The sequence below is a fragment of the Pangasianodon hypophthalmus genome, chromosome 8, assembly GCF_027358585.1.
Source record: "Pangasianodon hypophthalmus isolate fPanHyp1 chromosome 8, fPanHyp1.pri, whole genome shotgun sequence".
Classification (NCBI taxonomy): Eukaryota; Metazoa; Chordata; class Actinopteri; order Siluriformes; family Pangasiidae; genus Pangasianodon; species Pangasianodon hypophthalmus.
Window position 1 is genome coordinate 19,721,306 of NC_069717.1, and position 21,597 is coordinate 19,742,902.

Sequence of the window (21,597 nt, forward strand, 5' to 3'; positions counted from 1 at the left end):
ATGGGAAGTCTAATTTCCTAAGGGACACTTCAGTTTCACTGTAGATTTACTACATAAAACTGGAGGTGATACACCAGTCAGATATGAAGTTACGGGACTAACAATGACCATGTTCATTCATCCTAAATGTGTGCTGCTGTGGGATGCATTTTCAGCATCCTTTAGCATCCTTGGCTTGTTAATACTTTGGGAAATATTACCATCTAAATATCATGGGCAGGTACAGACAAAAATAATACCTAAGCAGGATTAAAAAACAGTCCTGTGCACAATCGTAAACTCGAGTGATTTAGCTGAGGTCGAGAAACAGAATGACAGTAATGCTGACAGTGCTGGCATTTCTACCTCTGAGGTTTTTTCCTGTGTTTTTACTGCCATAGTAGTAGTGGTCATATTTAATTTTTAAAAAATCCACACCTATTCTGTGTTTAAATCTGAATACAAATACAGATACAGATTGTATAATTGTGTTACAGCCCTAATATGTTTGTGTGTACTGTATTACCTGCAAGCCCCAGCAGGATGGTCACTATCACTTTTCCAGCAGTGTTCATCATAGTGGAGAGCAGTAGTCTTAGACCAGCTGCAAAGACAATTAGTTTCTGCACAAACTGAGGAGGCCCTGCTGGGGGTGCTTTAATCTCCTCAGAACTTTCTGTAGATGATGCCTCACTCTCCTCTTCATACTCTGATTCAGATGTTTCAGATGCTTCCTGAAGAACCAATATAAAAGTCTTAGTCAAAAAATGAACATACAGTATATTCATAGATGTACATTCATAGATGTACATACAGTAAAAGTCTTGGGATGTACGGGATTTTGTAAATACACCAATGATCAGAGATGGTGAGAATATTGCACTTAAAGAGCATTTAGCAAAGCTGCTATTTATTTTCAACCAAGCCTACTTATGGTTTTTAATCAGGATGTACAAACTATTCCAATATAGGATGATCAGGTTAGTCATGCTTTTGGAGACTGCCAACAGAATAAATATAAAGGTTAGATTTAACCTTGGACCTTGGAACTATGAAGGTGATGCCAGAAGATTGTTATTTTAAGACACTAAGCCAGAAATTTGTGACCTTCAGTAAGACTGGCTGAGATCAACTTTCCAACTTCAGATAGAACCTCATAATTCCAAGGTCTCCTTATGCATTTAAGTTGAGAAAATACATTTGTAATCACATTGTACTTATACCTTTATGACTTTAAGATGTTTTTGTGCAATTTTCGTGAGGTGTTGCTGATTGTTTGTGTTGTACATCTCACAAAATCATCATTTGCTGCTACATACTAGTGTACTAAAAGAAATTTTAATTGATTTAATTGATCCTTGGAAGGCTATTATTTATTATTTACTCATCCCACCACCTTTAAACACTTGTCTTTAAGCTCTCCAAAAAATCTGGGATAGAAAATATGGACCAGATGGAAATAGTGGGGTTTTTTTTTGGGTTTTTTTTACTTTGCTGTCAAATTTAATATGAAATAATGTTAAACGGCAGAGACTATTAAAAAATCAAAAGACTAATAAAAAAAACCTTTTCAAGGACTTTAAAGGGATGATGCTATTAATTAATAGTGTAATAACCATGTATTTAATTTTGGCCTCAAATAGCATTCCATATATTTTTTGAGTGTATTTACAATGCACAAAATGTCAGTGTGTCACATTGTGGTTGCATGAAACTGTCAGACAGTGGCGCTGGACTTACACTGCTCCTCGCTTGAGCCGATATTGTGCAAGAAAAACGGGCCTAATGCTCAAACAGAACATCCTTTCATCACAGTTAATACTATTTACCTCTACTCTTTTACAGCTATATACTATAATAATTTATAATCTCACTATAATATCACCTAGAAGAAGATGGATTCCCTTTTGAGTCTGATTACTCTCAAGGTTTCTTCCTCATGTTGTCTCAGGGAGATTTTCCTTGCCATTGTCAATTCTAATCAATACTAATTTGATTATATATATATATATATATATATATATATATATATATATATATATATATATATATATATATATAAGAGATATATAAGAGAAATAAATAATAAGTGGGCAACATTTATTTTATTTAGCATATGTCTGGCCTTAATGAGTTTCTTTGTGTGTGTGTGTGTGTGTGTGTGTGTGTGTTGGATTGGCTTGGGCTCTACCTCAGTTTCAGATTGTTGACTTTTTTGCTCTTGGAGATTGGTAGGTGGTCTCAGTAGCTTGTTACACAACTTCCGGATGAATAATGATGACAGGAACAAACTAAAATCTGGCATCAGGAGACGTATTATGTTGCCAGCATCCACATCATTGAATCTATAAAAAAAGATAGGATAAGGACAATTAATATAACTTTCAGAGGTACTTTGCAAATTAAGCCCTATAAGAGTGCATAGTGATTACAGCTGTCATGAGAGGGTTTGTGACTAAACTGTCTAACGCTGACAACAAGCATAATACACTACTAGAACAAACGACTATAATTTGCATAATTCTTGCATGCAATGCATTTCATTTTATTCACTGTTTAAATCATTCAAACGTTCTGAAAAAAGTAGAGAGTCGAAAAAATACATTTTAGAGGCATTTCATACCTCACAATTCCAAGATGAAAGAGGACATTGTCCAATGGCCCACTCACTACAAAAATTGAAACCTGTGTTAAAACAGTTCTGACAATTTTCTGTATAATCCTATTTAAGGTCAATGACATGGCATTTTTGTAACCCAAGACAACATCCTATATAAAACAGAAATAATAATCTGGTGTAAAAACATCAATTTATTAAATAATTTACCATAATGTTATTTTGTATTAGTTAGGTACAGAAATTTTGTTTAAAAATTTACATTTATTTTAAATTGTAGGTGAGTTTCTTAGGAATATAAGACAATTTGTTGTTTTATGCTGATAATTTATGCTGTGACTCTGGGAACTGCCTGATAATTCATCTTAGTTGTAAAATTGATCCATTTAATGGCTTGAGTTTTAAATGTGACATGGCGCAACCCATTACACTAATTTAAGACATTCACTGTAGGACATTATATCGGAGACGCGCCTTTTAAAATATGAAGGACAACGGCTGACAAGTATATAATCTTACTACTTTGGGCACCTTGGTGTCGAAAATAATCCTATGTATAAAACAAAATGTCTGCTGCGTGGCTTCTCTATATTAGTAGGCAACAACAATAGTGACTACAACAGTAAACATAGTAATTACATTGTTATTGCTAGTATTGTGGGCCTATTTTATCAAGCACAAAAAGTGGCTTGATGTAGAATAAAGGACAGTTTGTTGGGGATACCTTGCTAGTTCTTTGTTTATAATGTGTGGTGATAAACTATTTATAATTAAGTAGTATATAGTGATTTAAGCAGGCTTTGCACAGTATGATTTCTGGCCTGATTTTGCTGTCACAGACAACATACAGCGTAAAATAATTCTTTGCTCATGAGATTGGATCACTGGGCACGAGGCAGAAATAAACCCTGGATGTGACGCCAGTCCATCGCAGGCCATCATGCACACACATTTTCACACACTTATTCACACCTAGAGGCAAATTAGAGTAGTCAATCCACCTATCGTTCTTGGGGAGAACATGTAAAACTCCACAGACACTAACCTGAGCTCTGGACCAAACCAGGAACCCTAACCAGGATGAAGACATTGTAAATCATTTTAAAAAAGTATTTTTGGAGTTGGGCAGCATAGTGGCACAGTAGATGGCCATGCTGCTTCAAAGCTTCATGTTCAATCCTGAGGTCAGGTTACTCTCTATGTGGTGCTCCTGTGCATGTTCTACCCATTTCTCCTCTGGGTTCTCAAGTTTCCTCCCACCTCCTAAAAAAATGACAGTAGGTTGATTTTCTACATTTAATACTGAGTGTGTGTGTGGGGGGGGGTGTTTGTATGTGTGCGTGTGCATGGTGCTTTGTGATGGACTAGCATTCCATCCAGGGTGTATTCCTGCCTCACGCCTGCCTCAGAGTTCCTTGGATAGGCTCCACTGCGACCCTGACCAGGATAAAGCAGTTACTTATGATGAATGAATGAATTTTTGGTGTATAATGTGTAAAAGTGTGTAAAATTCCCCCAAAAGACTCTTTTTAACCACAAGACAGAAAATATTCTACTGCCTAAAGCAGATTCTGAAAAAGAGTTTCAACAGTTTTAGTGAGGTCTCTCTACTTAATATGGTTGCATCATGGGAAGAAGTAATTTGTTGCTCTGAAAGAAAAAAGCACAAGAGGATGGATCTCACTTTCTTTCGGAATGTATGCGAAGGTGATCTGTATTCCACACTGTAAAGCCAGAAATGTTACAGCTGTGGAGCAAACACTCAGGAGAAACTGGCCTGTCTTTCCTGTAGGACCCACAGAGATACACACATACACACACACACACATTAGCCAGTTGCAGAAGCAGAGTGTATAACATACACCATAAACGAAAAACCTGTCGGCCAAATAGAAATGAATAAAAAAGTAAAACAGGGAGCATTAATAATAATCATAATGCATGCTTCACCTGATATTTCATCTCATACAAGTAACATGTTCTATGAAATCCCCTGTGAGTAGCCACTACACATTTTTATTAGTTTATGAGTCCCTGTCTCTGTACAGAGAGCTTAATGGATTAGGAAAACGACAGCTGAAGAGATAAATCAGCTACGCTATTACAGACTTTATGCTTACAAGGATGTGGTCAAGCCTTTATTGTCATATCCGACTAATCCAAGCTGCAGAAAGTAGCTGCTACAGCTGAATCAGCATTTTGGCAAAAACTGAACACACACTCTTTAAGAATATGGGATTTAATGGTTTACAGCTCATGTCCCAGTTCAATTTTTTCCAAAATGAACACTAGACATATTTAATGTTAATACTGTGTGTTGAATTAGGCACTGATTTTAATATTAGTATTTAGCAGTGTTTTTTTTTTTCCTTTTCATGGTGGAGTGACTGACCCTTTTATGTGTTATATTCTGGCTCTCCCTCTTAGTTATGCTGTCATAGCTAGTCTTGCCGTAGTCCCTGCTCATTACAGGACAATAGCACGCCTAATAATCTGTGTTCTCTCCTCCCAACCCAACCTTGTTCAACTACACGTTTCTCCTGAGATATCAGTGATCCTGATTTCTTCTGCCCTCCACAGCCCTCTGACATCCATCCTGATGCCCCACTTCTGCTTGGAGCCTCTGTCACCTGAAAATCACTTGCTGCTGCTGAGGATTGTCTTGCATGGACAGCCTAAAGAGCACCACAGGATTACTGTGGATGGGACCACACAGACACCCTATAGATGGCTGTGGATGTTCTTCCTTGAATAGCCTGAAGACTGCAATAGCTAAGAACAGATTACACTCAAATCTCAGTCTTGAATCTTGAGACTTAGTTAAAACTGTAATAATGCTCATGTTCATACAAGTTCCTTTTAACCCAATTAGCACTACTTGACTCTACAGTATACAGTTATAGAGAACTGATTTATAATCACACTATCTGTTGTCACCCAGAAGAGGATTTCCTTGCCGCCGTCGCCTCTGGCTTGCTCATTAGGGAAAATTTTCAATTTTATATCCGGATTTCTGTTAAGCTGCTTTGTGACAATGTCCATTGTTAAAAGCACTATATAAATAAAACTGAATTGAAATCGAATTGAATATACAGTAGTGAAGGAGTGATTACCACCACTATTAAGTTAGATGGAAATATTCACTGACATTCTAAAGGTTTAGTTAAAGAAATAAGCACCGTGTTTCCATTAAACTTAATAGTGCTGGTAATCATTCCTTAACTACTGTATATCCAACCCAGTATTCTACAGCTACCATTCCACTAGAAACGTCTGAAGAAGCTCTGGGTGATAAAGTATGGATGAAGTAAAATCTGACAGAATACATAATGGTTACATACAGTTCTGTGTAAAAGTCTTACACACCCTATAATTTTTTAGTACAAACTTTGTTATAGATTTTTATTTTATGACTTCTACATTATTGATTCAGTACAAAAACATTTTAGATTTCCAAACATTGGTTTTCCAGCACAAAATTAAATGTTATAATAAAATGTTTGTATGGCAGTAAAGAAAGCAGCATATTACATAAGAGACACTTTTCAGATAAAAAACATAATGAAGGCTGCTGGGTTTTGCTGCAAAGTAAGAAGCAAGTGTGACAGTCAAAGTCTCCAGAAGAACCGTCTCTGCTTCTGCAAGATGCTCAGTAACACTTACAGCTCATTTCCTTATAAAACTGCACACACTGTACCTGAGACTACTATTTTTTAAAGCAAAGGATCATCATGCCAAATATTGACTTTGTTTAATTTATTACTGCTTACTGCTCTTTATAGTATTTTTTAAAAGTAGAAACATTTAATTTCATGATTAATACAACTTTCTGACTGAGTTATGGGACTCTGAGCACCTAAAACTTAACTAGACATGGTTGATGTCATGTCAATTGTCATGTCATTCCCTCGTCAGCACACGCACGCTATGGTTTTCGGCACGTATTGCATGGCTTCCAGAGCGAATCATGTTTTGTTTTGATTACATGTGCATTTTGTTTTGATTCATGTCTTTACCCCTGTCTTGTCACTGGTTTATTGCCCTAGTGTGTCATTATTGTGGTCACCTGTTTTCAGTTACTTTCTGATTAGTTTGTCTATTTAAGCCCATCTGTGTGTTTGTCTCATTGCAAGGTCTAATCATGCTTCATGACTTTAAGTTATGAGACACGTTTTCCTGCATTTCTAGTTTCATTTGTTCCTGTTTCTTGTCATTTCCTGGTTTTTGATCTGTGCCTATGCCTTGACTCTGATTATGGATCCTAGTTTGTCTCTGCCTGTCTATGTTTTGAGGTGTCACCTTTACCTCCCTAGTGTGCATATGCACCATCGAACTTGAAAAAAGCATGTTCAGAAAAATGTTAATTAATATTATTTAATTATTATTATTATATAAATTATGTTATAGGTTGCATGAACAGCTCATAGCAGACACAGCTAATTGTGTTACCTGCAAACTTACATGTATACATGTAGGCTTACAAGGGTTCAGAGAACATTTGTCCAAGCTAATAACATTGAACTTCCTAGCTAGCTAGCTATGTTAGCTTTGCAGTAGCCTTTGTTGCTCTCTTTTCTTTAGCTAGATGGGAATTTAGTTCCTGTACGCCATTCTGTCTATCTCAGGAACACTGGCCACGAGAAGGAGACATACACTGCCAGTCCATCGCAGGCCACGACACACACATTCACACGCTAATGCACACCTAGGAGCAATTTAGAGATGCCAATCCACCTCATATGTAAAGAAAAAAAAATTATAAACCTAATATCCGTCATATTAAATAATATTAGAAATGGAAATTTCTAGAAATTTCTATTTTATATTGCATTTTGTATTATACGAAATGAAATTTATTGCTTTCACACAAAATAGACACAAGAGTGTTATTCCTCACGCATTAACAAGGGAAGGTGGTTGCTACTGGGACAAGTGTTTTGTTTTTGTTTGTTAAGCAGAAAACCAACTCTACTCATACACAACATTAGCTGAAACAGCAAATGTGTTTCCGATAACTGGATTTTCACTAAAAGCTTTATATCATTTCTGCCATATCCATTATCATATCTACTGAAGACCCAGTCGGTGCAGCTAAAATATATTGCTGTTTAATCAGCATTCACCTCACAGATAATGTGCACATACATCTTGCGAGTGAGAAAATATTTACAAGCGACTAAAGTGGAAAGAACATTTCATTGCTTCCCATGAGGAAAAGGGTGTTTCTAAGGCATTATATTAAATAATATTAAACAAATACATAATATATAATATAATCAAAAGAAAATTCAAATAAATGACCTGTAAATGAAATGTAATAGCCAATTGAGGCTTATGAACTGATGAGGAAAAACATTCAAAGACGACACACAAAGAAGAAAAGGAAAGGGAGAATGCTGACAGCACAACTCTTAATTCCTCTCTGTAATTATGCTGTGATGAAAAATTTATGAGCCCACAATGGACATGCCTCTTTACAAAGTACATAGTAGCAAAGGGCACTTCTTTAATTTAATGGTATGTATTGATCGGTGGAGAACACTGCTTATCTATTACACCAGTGAATACAAAAAAAAAAAAAAAAAATTACAGTATTTGGAAATCTCATAATAAACAAATAGGCAAGACTGTGTCAACTGTAATTACACTAGAATCCACTAGCCATTTTTTTGCACTGACAATGAGATTCAATGAAGTTGTTTTATGGAACTGAGTAAGGAGGGGTTGCATAGGCAAGAAAGCAGTAAATCATGCAATCTTTTTTGAAACACATTACAGATAGGAATGATTCTACTTATCTATGTAATCTATGATAAAATAATGTTCTCCTCTAATATTTACATCAAACTTTCTATCTTCAAAATTAGTTGCAAAATTCATCAGTCTTCCCAAGCTTATGGTGTCTCTAAAACCATAATCTAAGCCTCACCTTACCATGAAGAACACTTTATACATTTTATACAAGCTTGGGTATTATCAGGCTGCTTCTTCACCCAACTCTGAGCATTTAGATAATGGCTGACACTTGCTGGTATATTCCCCTTAAATGTGTGCTCCGTTTGCAACAAAACTGTGAAATTACAACGATTGGTTTAAATGGTAAAAGATCTTTCAACACCTTCACTTTGCTTTATTGAATTGTGGCTAGAATAATATTAAGCTGTAGAAAAATCTCATGCTACTCGGTCAGAAGACCAAATCTGTTTTACATTAATCTAAGCTGTTTTACATTAATCTAAGCTGAGTGTATAGTAGCCAGTTTAATCTCTCCTGGCTGAACGGTTTTACTATTAAAGGTTTAAAGTTTTTTGTTCAGCCCATGAATTTACATGTATAGAATTAATAGGAGTATTTCCCCTCATGCTTGTGCCCATTTGGTCCAACAGCTGATGGCTGATCAAGTACAGTAGTAGCTTTGGACCAGAAGAACCTAGTCTCCACACTCACCATTATAGAGGAACAAAAACACTATGGAACTACCAAACACCCACAATAAATCAATCAATCAAAAATGTCAGATCCACAATAGATCCATTTCCATCTCCTTCAGGAATGACTACAGGCTTGTCACCCTTACCTCTGTTTTCATGTAATGCTTTGAGAGAATCATTCTGCATGACCTGAAGACCACTACTGCTGCCTTTCAGAAAACTAAGCAGTTGACTCAAATCAACATGGCTTTGTATCACATCCTTTACCACTCCTCACATACAGTATGTGCCTGCTTCTTGTTGGCAGACATCACTTAACCTTTAACACAATCATGCTCGATGTCTAGATCTCAGTCTACCCTGGGATACTTAAGTCAGTATGTTCAGACCTCTGTCACTCTAATACTGGTTGTGTTTAAAAATTCTTGGGAACCATTATTCAAGACAAATGTGATAAAACATCACTGCCAATGAAGGCTCATCTACACATTTACGTTCAGTGACAATTTAAGAAATTCAAACTGCTCCAATTCTACACAGGCCAAGTGGAAACAACAGCACAGTGTACAGTGTGCAGGGAAAAAAACTGTGGCTGCCACAGATTTTTATTCTTATTAAATACATTACATTTACTGCATTTAGTTATGTTGTACTTGACAATAGACCAAAGCTTAAACTACAATAATCATAAAATACACACACACACAAACACACACACAAACACAAACACATTACATAACGAAGGCATTAAATGTAAAGTATTTAATAACAATAGAAATGTTCAGTTATATAAAACATTTACACATACGTACCTAGTCTAAAAACATATAGACAACCAGAGTAACAAAAAAAAAATGTGACAAAAGGAGATATTTTAGTATGGACAAGAGTTCTTACTGGCTTATTCTAAATATATTGTATAAATCTCATTTTTCTGCTGAAATTCAAGGTAAGACTATTTATATCAGTTATGCAGTTATCATGTACTGTAACTCATCATTACAAATGTACAGATTCTGTCTAAACAACTGTGTGTTCGACGCAACAAATAATTTACAGTATATGTGGTCAGCTGAGTCATGCTCCATACTTATTTTCAGATTTTACCAAAGAATGCTTGCTTACTCACCCTTCATGGAAGACAGAGAGGGGCTTGGTAGGAGAGGTACAGACAACAGAAACAGCAGATACACCACGGAAAGTCCATTGTATCGAAAACCTATAGCTGTTTAAATACACAATACAGATTGTACAACCCAGTACAATTAATGTATTGTCATTTACTGATTTTAAGAAAAAAACATTTGCACATGAGTATTGGTCTTATATTTGTCTTTCCACAATGTCCTTAAACCCTTCAACTGCAAAATAATAATAATAATAATAATAATAATAATAATAATAAAAGAATGAAAATATTTAATATGGTGAGGAAAAACACCTAGTATATCCACTCTTTTGGCCAAGTTATTATTAAATTCCAAGGCCTTTAGAGTAGATCTTTATTATTAGCTTATCAAGTTATAAAATATCTAAAGGATATAAATAGGTATATGCGTGTATGTATGCAAAGAAAATAAATTAACTAACAAATAAATGACAAAAAATACTATATTAAAAACAAATTATTTAATATGTATATTTAATTTGGAAATCTTCAGAAAAAAAAAGTTTAATTGGTGGCAGAACCATTAAATTATAGTGTCTAAATCTGTCAGGTATTAACTTGACTATATAATTGTTATATAATTGCAATTAAATTAAAAAGAAGAAAAAAAGGAAACTATTGACTATATAACTGCAGATTTAACTCCAGATTTAACAGGTTAAAAGATGATGTTTTATAATGTAAATATTCATATAAAGCACCTCAGAAGGCATGTTACATAATTTTTTTCATTCATTAAATATACTTGAATTACTTATAGACTCTATAATGGGTGCTGACATGAATTCTTTCTGTAATTTACATTTTAGAAAAATAAAAATTAGGAGAGTACAAAGTTGAATTTCACTTACCTGTTAGTAAAACTAGTGGTAATGCAACATTATAGAGAATCCCGACTACAATGTCCCCTGCCATGTTTATGCTGAGGAGTCCACATTCACTGATTTCTAAAGAGCACAGTTATAAAGAACCTTTAGCTGGTACAGCAAATCCCTAAAAAAAAAAAAAAGCATTATCCTTTGCAGCACAACATATACACAACATGTATTTTTATCTAAAAAATAATAAGCTTGTGCTGTAGTTACAATTCAGAAACTATTTGTAAGGTTTTCCATCATGCTATCAACTTTTATAGGAGGAAGCGTATCTAATATTCATGGAGGCTTGACCATTATCTACTGACGTCTAGAGCTGTAATAGTGCAGCTGAGTGCTCTAGTGAAAATATAACGCACTGAGGATAATAGAGTGTGTCTCACCTCAGTAATCAATATGTAGAGGTTGTGTATGTAGTCAAGCACTAACCAGCCCAGCAAGACTAAAACTATTAAGACTTCACTTCTTAAGGGAATGAAGGAGTTCTCTAATGTATAAAAAATTAACTTTATCATAAAGCCAAACAATTCAGTTCAATAAATTAAATAAAAATATATATTTTTAAAAAAAATTTATTTAGCTATAGTTTTTCAATTAAAAATAAGAACTCGTCATTGTGCATTGTATTGTCTGCTCAGTGATCTGCACTGTAAATTGTGCATGATTCCTTTCTGTTTAAATTTGTATGACAATAAATATCATAGACAAGGTTAGACTGAAATTAATCACACTTAATTTTAACATCCAGAATGATGGCTGTACTTTGTTTGGACTGAATACAACACTGTTTTAATGATGCTCTTAGCCCCGCTGAGTAACTCTGAGGGAACAGATTACCAAAGGCACTGACTTTATTTACAGTGGATATAAAAAGTCTTCACACCACTGTTAAAATTGCAGCTTTTTGTTATGTTAAAAAAATTTAACCAAGATAAATCATGTCAGATCTTTTTCAACTTTAATGTGTTATGGCAACCAACAAAATTCAAGTGAAAAAGAAATAGAAAGGTTTTTGGGGAAAAAAGGAAATGAAAAAAAACTTTCAATAACCTTGTTACACAAATCTGCACACCCCTTAACTAATCATTTGTTAAAGCACCTTTTGCTTGTAATACAGCACTCAGTCTTTTTGAGTAAGAGTCTACCATCTAAGCACATCTTGATTTGGCAATTTTATTCCACTTCCTTGCAAAAATGCTCCAGATCTATTAAATTTTCCCCGTCCCTCGCCAGCCTCCACCAGACCCAGCATCAGGCCCTTCTTCAGCTGGGCCAAGACTAGGAGCAGCACTTCTAGGACCTGCTCAATGCCCATGTGGTGGATCGGCAGGTGCTCCAGAGTCTGGTCCAACAGGTGGGTAATCCAGCCGCCACCTCAGCCCACTTTGGATGACCCCAAAGCGTTCTTGGAGCTATACAAGCACTCCACAGAAGTGTGGGGCAGGCTGCTTATTGCCGTTCCTGACCGAAGACCCCAACAGCTCCTGGTCCCCAACATGCTGGAGTACCTGAAACTGGTGATTTTGCAACGGGTTGGCTGCACCCCTGAACGGCACCATCAGTGCTTCCGCTCGCTGACCCTCCATGAGCTCGGCTGCCCGTTCGCGTTCTCCCAGAAGCTCAGGGACACCTGCCGCCAATGGTTTCTGGCCAAGGGTCGTGATGCCGAAGAAGTGATCGACCTCGTGGTGCTGAAACAGTTAAGTCGCCTGACTACCGGAAGGGAGACCAGAGTGGGTCCAGTGCCGCTGACCGGCATCGCTTGATGAGGTGGTCCAGCTGGCGGAGGATTACCTGGCAGCCTATCCAGGGGCAGGTGAGCCCCTATCTTCTCTCTCTCTCTCTCCCTCTCGCTCTCGTTCTTCCCCTCCTCCTCCTCTGCTCCCCACCCTGCACCCCGGAAACAGGGGCCAACTCCCCCGAAACCAGTTCCCCAAGACTCAAACACAGGACACTCAAACACAGGAAGAAACGACCCAACTGTTGGTCCCAAAAAGCCATCAGGAAATGTTATGGCCACCCCAAAAGTGCCATTGCGCCCCTACCATTAATCGAGGTCCCCTTCGAAAGAATTGGTATGGACCTAGTCAGGCCATTAGAGGACTTCTTACTAGTTCTAGTGGATGCAACGCGATACCCGGAGGCCGTGCTCCTCTGTAACATTACAATGCATACAGCATTGCAGAGGCACTCTTCCATGTCATCTCCCAAGTTGGGATTCTGAAAGAGATCCTAACTGATCACTACGCAAGCTGTATCAATAAATTGATTCAAACCAGCGCTTACCATCTGCAGACAGATGGGCTGGTCGAACGGTTTAATCAAATACTTAGAAACATGATTCGTAAGTTCATTCATGATGATACGTGGAATTGGGATAAGTGGCTAGAGCCTCTGTTATTTGACAAGTCCCACAAGCCTCCATGGGGTTTTCCATTCAAATTATTGTTTGGACACCCCTAGGGGTGGTGGTATGCAGCCACCCCTATTGTCTACTGAAACATAAAAAACAGGTGGTTTGGGATAAGCTCAAGGCCATGCTCTATATGGGAGTAATCGAGGAGTCCCACAGTGACTGGTCCAACACAGTAGTTTTGTTTCCCAAAATGGATGGTTCGGTCAGGTTTCGTGTGGACTTTAGAAAAGACTCCAATATCTCATGAAAAAAACAGCCTTTTCCATTCTGTTTAGGTTATACCAGTTCATCACCCTTCTGTTTGGGTTGTTTCGAGCCCCAGCTACATTTCAACAACTCCTGGACAGAATACTCCAGCCGCACAATGCATATGCCACTGCGTACTTGATGAAAATCATTTATATTAATCATTTGCAACATCTGAAGCCTGTCCTGAGAGCTTTGAGATGGGCGGGACTCACAGCAAACCCAAAGAAGTGTGCAACTTGGCAGCTGGAAGTATCTGGGCTTCTATTTGGATCATGGGCAGGTGCATCCCCAGATTGATAAGACAGCAGTGATTGCGGATTGTCCAAGACCCAAGACCAAAAAGGGGGTGAGGCAGTTCCTAGGGCTGGATGGCTATTATAGAAGGTTTGTACCTAATTTTTTTGGATGTCACCAGCCCACTGACTGATCTTACTAAAAAGGGAGAGCCAGGTCCTGTCCAGTGGATGGAGCTATGCCAACAGGCTTTTATTCAGGTAAAAGCTGCACTCTGTGGCTGACCATTTTACATTCTCCTGACTTCTCTCTCCCTTTTGTTATACAGACAGATGCATCAGACAGGGGTTTGGAGGCCATGTTGTCCAAGATGGGGGAGGGGGAGGACTGCCCCATGCTGTACATCAGCTGCAAGCTCTCTGTGCAAGAGACTAAGTACAGCATGATAGAGAAGGAGTGTCTGGCCATCAAGTGGGTGGTCCACACCCTCCAGTACTATCTTCTGGGATGGGCCTTCACCCTCTGTTTGGACAATGCCCTGCTCGTGTGGAGCCAATGAATAAAAGATGCCAATGCATGGATCACCCATTGGTATCTGGCACGAGGGTGCAGATAGCTGTGGCAGATTTCCTCTCTCGGCAGTGGGGGAGTCAGTGGCAGGCCAGACAGCTCCCCAGCCTGAGTTGGGCGGTGGGGGTATGTGAAAGCGGGGGCGTGCTCAAGCTCCAGTTTGTGAATGGATTGCACACCTGCGGGGAATTATACTAGTGAATGTCCTCATCCCAAAAGGGGAGGGACGATTGCCTCAAGAGAGAGAGAGAGAGCCACCAGCACCGAGCCATGTGTGTGCATGTGTGTGTATAAGTGACTTTGCTGGAAAGTGAAAGTAAAGATAAAAAGAATAAAGTGCCTTTTAAGTTGTTACGAGCCTGTCTCCAGCTTCCTCATTATCTACCCAAACTTGGGAAAGTGTTACAGTTTTGTTGGTTGTTATATCACATTAAAGGTGGAAAAAGATCTGACCTTCAAACTGCAATTTTAACAAGGGTGTGTACACTTTATATATTCACTGTATGTGGGCCCAATTTGGCCTGATCAAGATCAAGTAAATCAAGATTTTGCCATGTTGAAGGGAATTGTGTCCTTTTGTCAAACGGAGAGGTCAGACCAAGAGCAATTCTAATAATCCCTATTAAAGATACAAAAAAGACTAAGTGCCTCCCCAGATTACGGTTACTGGGACCCACCCCTTGGAAAAGAAAATGGCTTTGGGAAAGTGGGCTGCTACTTCACTGGCAGGGAAAGAGCCGTTTAGTATGCGAGATGGAAATATATTGACTAGATTTATATTTGGCCTAATATAAACAGACAGTAAGGGCTCTGGTACCAAACTTATGATCTGTGGTGGTCTCTTTCCTAGTTCAGAGTTTCCACAGGAAATAGGCCTCAGGAGGGTGTGGGGATACTCAATAATCCCAGGCAGAAGGCCTCGCAGTTGGAGTTTTTCCCAGTGGACAAGAGGGTTGCCTCCATGAGATCTTGAGTCTCAGGAAGGAGAACTCTGGCTGTTTGTGCATATACACCAAATAGCAGTTCAGAGTATTTAGCCTTTTTGCATAAGATGGAGTAGGTAAAGTAGGTGTTTAAGAGGGTACTTCTTACTCTTCCATATTGCTCCTGTGGGACTTCAAAGATCATACTGGGAATGATGGCAATACTTGGAGAGGAGTAACTGGGAGAAACATTTACTGAATGAGGTTGAGGTCTATTGATGGTGCTTGTCATGACAGTAACCTTAGGACATACTGGTGAACACCAGGGGTGAAGGAAGCCATCAAGACGAAGAAGTAGGCCTTCTGACTAATGCTCACACTCCTGATACAACTGAGAGGTATAGGAGAGACAGGAGGTGTACACCGAAAACAGTTGCAGAAGCAAAAGCTCGGGCACGGAATGAGTTTGGAGACACCATGAAAAATAACTTTTGGATGGCTTCAAAGTTGTTCTGGCAAACCAGGTGGCGGCTTAAGAGGGTGAGATAAGACTATGTACAAGCCCTACCAAGCAAGTGCAGGGTAGTGTTAACCTCTACTGGGGATATTGTTGAGTGACAGAAGGAGTACTTTGAGGAACTCCTTAACCCAGTATACATGCCCTGCCTTCAGGAGGTAGTGCCAGAAATGTCTGATGTTTTGGAGTCCCTCTTTGTGGCTGAGGTTACTATGGTAGTTAGAAACCTTCAGAATGGTAAGGTTGCAGGGGTGGATGAGTTTCAGCAGGAGATGTTGAAGGCACCAGACAAGTTTGGGATTGTGTGGTTAACATGTCTATTCAATGTTATATACAGATTAAGGGGTCATGTCTTTGGACCAGTAAACTGAGGTGGTAGTCTCTATTTACTTATTTTTTTAAAGGGGGGCAGGGGGGACCAGAGGAGGATGTGTTCCCATTATTGGGGAATCGCACTCCCCAGCCTCCCAGGAAAAGTCTATGCCAGGATTCTGGAGAGAAGACTCTGTCTGATAGTTGATTCTAAGTCTCAGAAGGAACACTGCAGGTTCTGCCCAGGGCTAATGGGAGTATATTGCATTTTGTGGCTTTAGAGAAGGCCTATAATTGGCTTTGACATTTGTCATGGGAGGTGCTACAAGAGTATGGGGTATCTGGGTCCCTACTGCATGCAATCTAGTCTATATATGTGAGAGTTATGTCTGCATTCTTAAGATTAAGTTAAAATCGTTTAAGGTGAGTGCGGGATTTTGTCAAGAGTGCATACTGTTTCGACTCTTTAGTGTTTTTAATGTACAAGATATAAAGATAAAGATGTTCAGTATAGTTGCACTAGCAGTAACATCTCTGTTATTTGCAGATGATGATGACACCATTATCACCATTTGAAATGGACCTCTGACATGCATTCGAATGTTTTGCTGCTGTATCGCAGTTCTCTGTAATGTATAACCCCAAGCACAATTTCCAAGATCAAAAGGGTAATTCCTTTGAGAGTAGTCCAAGAGTAGTCAAAAACAGCAAAGCAAGGGTCAAACAAGAGATAACAATTGGCAAGACTTCACAATGAACATAATGAACCATATGCTTGTGAACAGGACAAAAAGTAGCCGGTGAAATATAGCTGATGAACAGGAAGTGTGTAATAACCAAGGAAAGGGAATTCGGTTGAGGGGCCCTCTGCTGGAAGGAGACGTGTCTCTGATGGATGTGACAAATTATTTTAAACATTGGCTGGCTATCACACACACCTGTTTCCATTCTGGTCACTGGGAAAGCTACTCCCTCCATCACTTCTGTTCTCTGCCTCAAGTTCACTTGCTTGTTTAAACATAATAAAAAACAGATATCATTTGATTCAAGATTCAAGAATTTATTGGATTATTTCCCATTAAAGTAGATCAAACATTGCAACATATTTTGTATTCATTTTCTATTTAGATACAATCAAGAATTGATTAATAGTCCAACCTGAATATTCAGCATATTATGCCCTAATTTGCTTTAAAAAAATCTATAAGCCAACATTACTGCATAGTTCTTCATTTGTCAAATCTTGCAAATCTTGTCAGATCTTGCTTCCTTGAAGTCACCTGCTTTCACATAACCTACAGTAATCACATAAAGGTGAAACAAATCTATTCATTTAATATATCTATCTATTTTGTATACTTCTACTTAAGAAGGCATAATTAATTTTGCAGGTCAAAGTTAAACTGTATCAAGTAGCACTAGCGCTTCCATTTCAGACAGCTAGGAGCGCCAGAACTAACAAACATTCAGAAGCCACCCCAAAAGTCTTTGGGGCACCAATAAGGATTAGGAATTGCTCCTCATTATGGGATTGTTCCACCATTTTGGTAAGATTAGTCTGTTGTTCATATGCTACAAACATGTTCACACCCACTGAGAGAGCTTACATAAATTTACTGTTTAACTGTGTTTTTTAGGAATTGTCATGCATAAATGCAGCTCAAATGAGAAGAGATTGTACTGATGGTGAATTGATACTTTCCAGACTTTCCATCTTTTCATCTTGTGTGTGGCTTGCGTGCCTGTTCAAACACTAAAACCACCCCTGCACATGTTAAAACAGTACTGGAATGCAGAGCTGGATGGAAGACTGGACTGAGTCACCATCTGCTGGCCACAGAGCTTCCCTGCAACACAATAGTAGTAATAAAAATGACTTGTGAAAGGATCTTATGCAACAAACAACATTCCCATTGCCAAGAAAAGTTAATGGCCATAAATGGCATCTTTTATGGCATCTATACTGATCTTCATTTTTCAAGCATGCTGCTCTTTGATGTATTAATGGATTTTATGTTTTATATTCTGTTGTTTAAATCCTGAGTTATGCTGCTACTGCATGAAATGAATTATAAAAGTAACAGAAGTATGTTATTAGTATATTATAAGGGTTTTGATTTCTCTTTATACAACAGTTAGTTCCGGTCCACCAATTTGATTGGTTGAGCAGTGGTCCAAGAGTGCTTATATTTCCTATAACCGCACTGGGACGTTTCGTTGTGAGTCTGCTTGTTTGTGTTAATTTGGAAATATAACTTTTGACTTAAAATCTGGAAGCTCATCAGATGAAGATGAAAAGGAAGAAGGGATGCCAATTTTACACAAAGCACTTTTAACAGGAGTGAACAAATCAGTGTGAGCTAGCTGGTCAGCTAGCCGCCATGCTATAAAGTGATTGTGGCCTCTTCGGGATCTATTTCAATTTGGCCATATTGTGTCCGAATGTCTTGTTTATAGAACTGTTGGATAAACGTCATAAAAATCATGTGGGAATACTGAATATCAGTATGTCTGTGAATATCTATGGCACTCACCCTGCAGGCTTGTGCCTTCAGCTGAATCACAGCCATGCCGATATTCAGTATAATGGCACCACCAGAGTCCACTAACATGGTATGATTATGTCGTGGGTTGAAATAGGCATGTGGGACTATCATGGCTTCATATATATAGTATCTCTCTACCAAACAAGGGAATTCATCGTTGTATCAACAGCCACAGCACACCTATCCACATTTGCTAGTATACAAAGACTTTGATAAACACCATGGATTATGCTAACTCTGTAAATACAGCTCTGAAAATATGCATTTTTGAAACTTGCTGTGTTCTTCTTAGGAAACTTGCTTGTGATGCCACATTTAAAAAAACGGTGCCTCTGTTTTTCATGGTTTGGGTCCACTCATCATTTTAGAGGAAAGGGTTGCTGCAAATCCGTACAAAGTCATTCCGACTGATCACCTTTATCCTATGATTAAACATTTCTCTGTTCATGGGAGTGGTCTCTTCCAGGATGACAAAACCCACAGGGCACAAAGGTTCACTGAATGGTTTGATGAGTATAAAATTGTATAAATCATATGATTTGGTCTTCACAGTTACCTGATCTCAACCAAATTGTACACCTATGGGTGAGTTTGGAGCCATGTATAAGACAGTGCTCTCTATCACCATCCATCCATTCGGTACACTTCCAGAGACTTGTAGAATCTATGCCAAGGTACACTCAAGCTGGTCTGGCAGCTTGTTGTGGCACAACACCTTAATAGGGCACCTTATTTTGGTTTTACATCTAATCTGTTACCCGTCTGTATGATTGTCTCCTATAATGTTCTCACTATTTCAAACTAACATCCCAGCTTCTATGACATGCTACAAACTGTTAGAGGTTGGGGTGAGGTTTGGGTTCTTTCTGAAACATGACAAGAAAGTTTTCCTTTCAGAAAAAGTAGAACACCTTCAGAAAACTCAAACCATTAACAGAAAAACCCTTTTTTGCAAAGATTGTACTATAAGTTACCAAAGAGATGACAAACAGATAAGTCACCAGGTAGATGACAGGGCCAACGTTAATCAACTAAAATCTGGGGAGGTTGCATGGTGATACACACACCTGAGGAGTCTGTACACTTAAACAAAAAGTTTGGACTTTGAAAACAGGTTCTGCAGGGCTGATTAACACACTTCCAGCAGGGTGAATTGCACCCATTATAGCTGACATTGAGTATAAACCATTGACTATACTGAATATATGGGTGGACCTTAGAACAGTGGTTTACAAGTGAAGCCAGACTGTCTCTGAGACCCTCTAGTGGCTACATTTAGTACATTTTAACTCCACCCATTCCCATATTAGTTAACGGAAAAGTTCATTTGTTGTTGTGGGTTGAAGTATATCATCCAACGTTAGGTGCATCACACCACCAAAAAGCATTTAAACAAACACCATTTAAAAAATAGGTCAATTTTTTTCCTTTCTTGGGTTGCTGGACAAGATAAAAAAAAAAATACTGGTGATCACTATATCAGCAGCCAACTGATTCTACTTTTCCTCCAGCCCAAAAACAAACAGACACTAATCTTGTTCCGGGTTCCCAGGATAGTGATTTTGCACCCCTGTAGAATTTTTTTAATTTTTTTTACATCCAACAGCGATGCCAAGGAGAAAGTTGTGAAAATTAAGAAAATTAGTATGAAATTTCAGCCAATTCAAAAAGTGTAAACACAGTAAAACAGGACTTTTTTGGTTATTTAAACAGTGTGAGATAGTGGCAATAGCTTGTCTAAACACCTATTTAACTCTTCTAAATACTGAGAAAATGAGGCAGTCATTGCTTTCTAGCACCAATCGATATGCAAACATAAAAGTCATTGGAATGAGCAGTCTCCGAAAAAACAATTCCAACTGTCAGAATTATTCATCACAAATGATTCATCTGAACTTATCCCGCATTTAGCCTTGACCTCACCTGTGAGGGACTTCAGGGGCATTTCCCACAGGAGATTTTTTTTTTCAACAACTAAATGCACCGTTTTAAATCTGTTTAGAGCAGTGGTGCATTTAGTTGCTAAAATAATTTTTAAAAATCTCTGCTGGGGTAGAGAGTCCCTATAGATGAGGTCTGGGCTAAACCCCTGAAGCCTTCAGAGCCTAGCAATGCCCCTGGTGGTATATATTCATTTGTGACTTAATTAAATAGGAAAGCAAATGAGGGTGGTGGCATACCAGATCTCACAGCATATAAAAAAAAGTCAGTTTTACACAACATATAATGAAGGAATGCTGGAAGCTGCAATTAATTCTGGTATCTATAAGATAGTTAACATTTGTGTACTCAAAATTCATGAAAATAAAATAGCCTTTAGTTACATTTTTAAAGCTTTCGGTTGATCCATAGTCATGTAACTAGCAGGATGTTTAATATTAAAGTCAGCTATGCAAAGCAATGCAATTATGCAGTCTTTTATACCTCCTAAGATCCCTGCTAAGGAGCCTAACCCAAACATTTTCATTTTCCAGCATGATAATGCCGGTGTGCACAAAGCGACGTAGTCTGCCAAGATTGGAGTAGAAGAACTGAAATGCCCTGCTGTTATGGCCCCATCTGTGTTCCTTGTGTTTGTGTGTATTATGTAGATGCTTTTCAGTCCATTTCAGGTTTATCCAGTTGCAGTTCATTCCTGGTCTAACCCTGTGCTCCAGACCACCATGTTCTCCCTGTGGCTTGTTACTCTCTGTCATCTCTCTATGGCTACTTAAGGCATCAACAGTTTTTGTGCTACTAGTTAATTGTGACTGATTGATT

General features: G+C 38.3%; 1 protein-coding gene across 1 annotated transcript in view; it reads right to left on the minus strand.

Moving 5' to 3' along the window:
- Positions 1–11,356, minus strand: part of si:dkey-11f4.7 (piezo-type mechanosensitive ion channel component 2) — a 55,643-nt gene extending 44,287 nt beyond the window's left edge. Inside the window, exons 1-6 of the mRNA XM_053236081.1 lie at positions 11,047–11,356; positions 10,157–10,252; positions 4,281–4,382; positions 2,603–2,648; positions 2,171–2,324; positions 506–713 (exon numbers count right to left, since the gene is read on the minus strand). Coding sequence (XP_053092056.1) covers positions 506–713; positions 2,171–2,324; positions 2,603–2,648; positions 4,281–4,382; positions 10,157–10,252; positions 11,047–11,110 — 670 coding nt within the window. The 5' untranslated portion in view covers positions 11,111–11,356. The remainder of the gene's footprint in view (positions 1–505; positions 714–2,170; positions 2,325–2,602; positions 2,649–4,280; positions 4,383–10,156; positions 10,253–11,046) is intronic.
- Between the last annotated feature and the right edge of the window lie 10,241 nt (positions 11,357–21,597).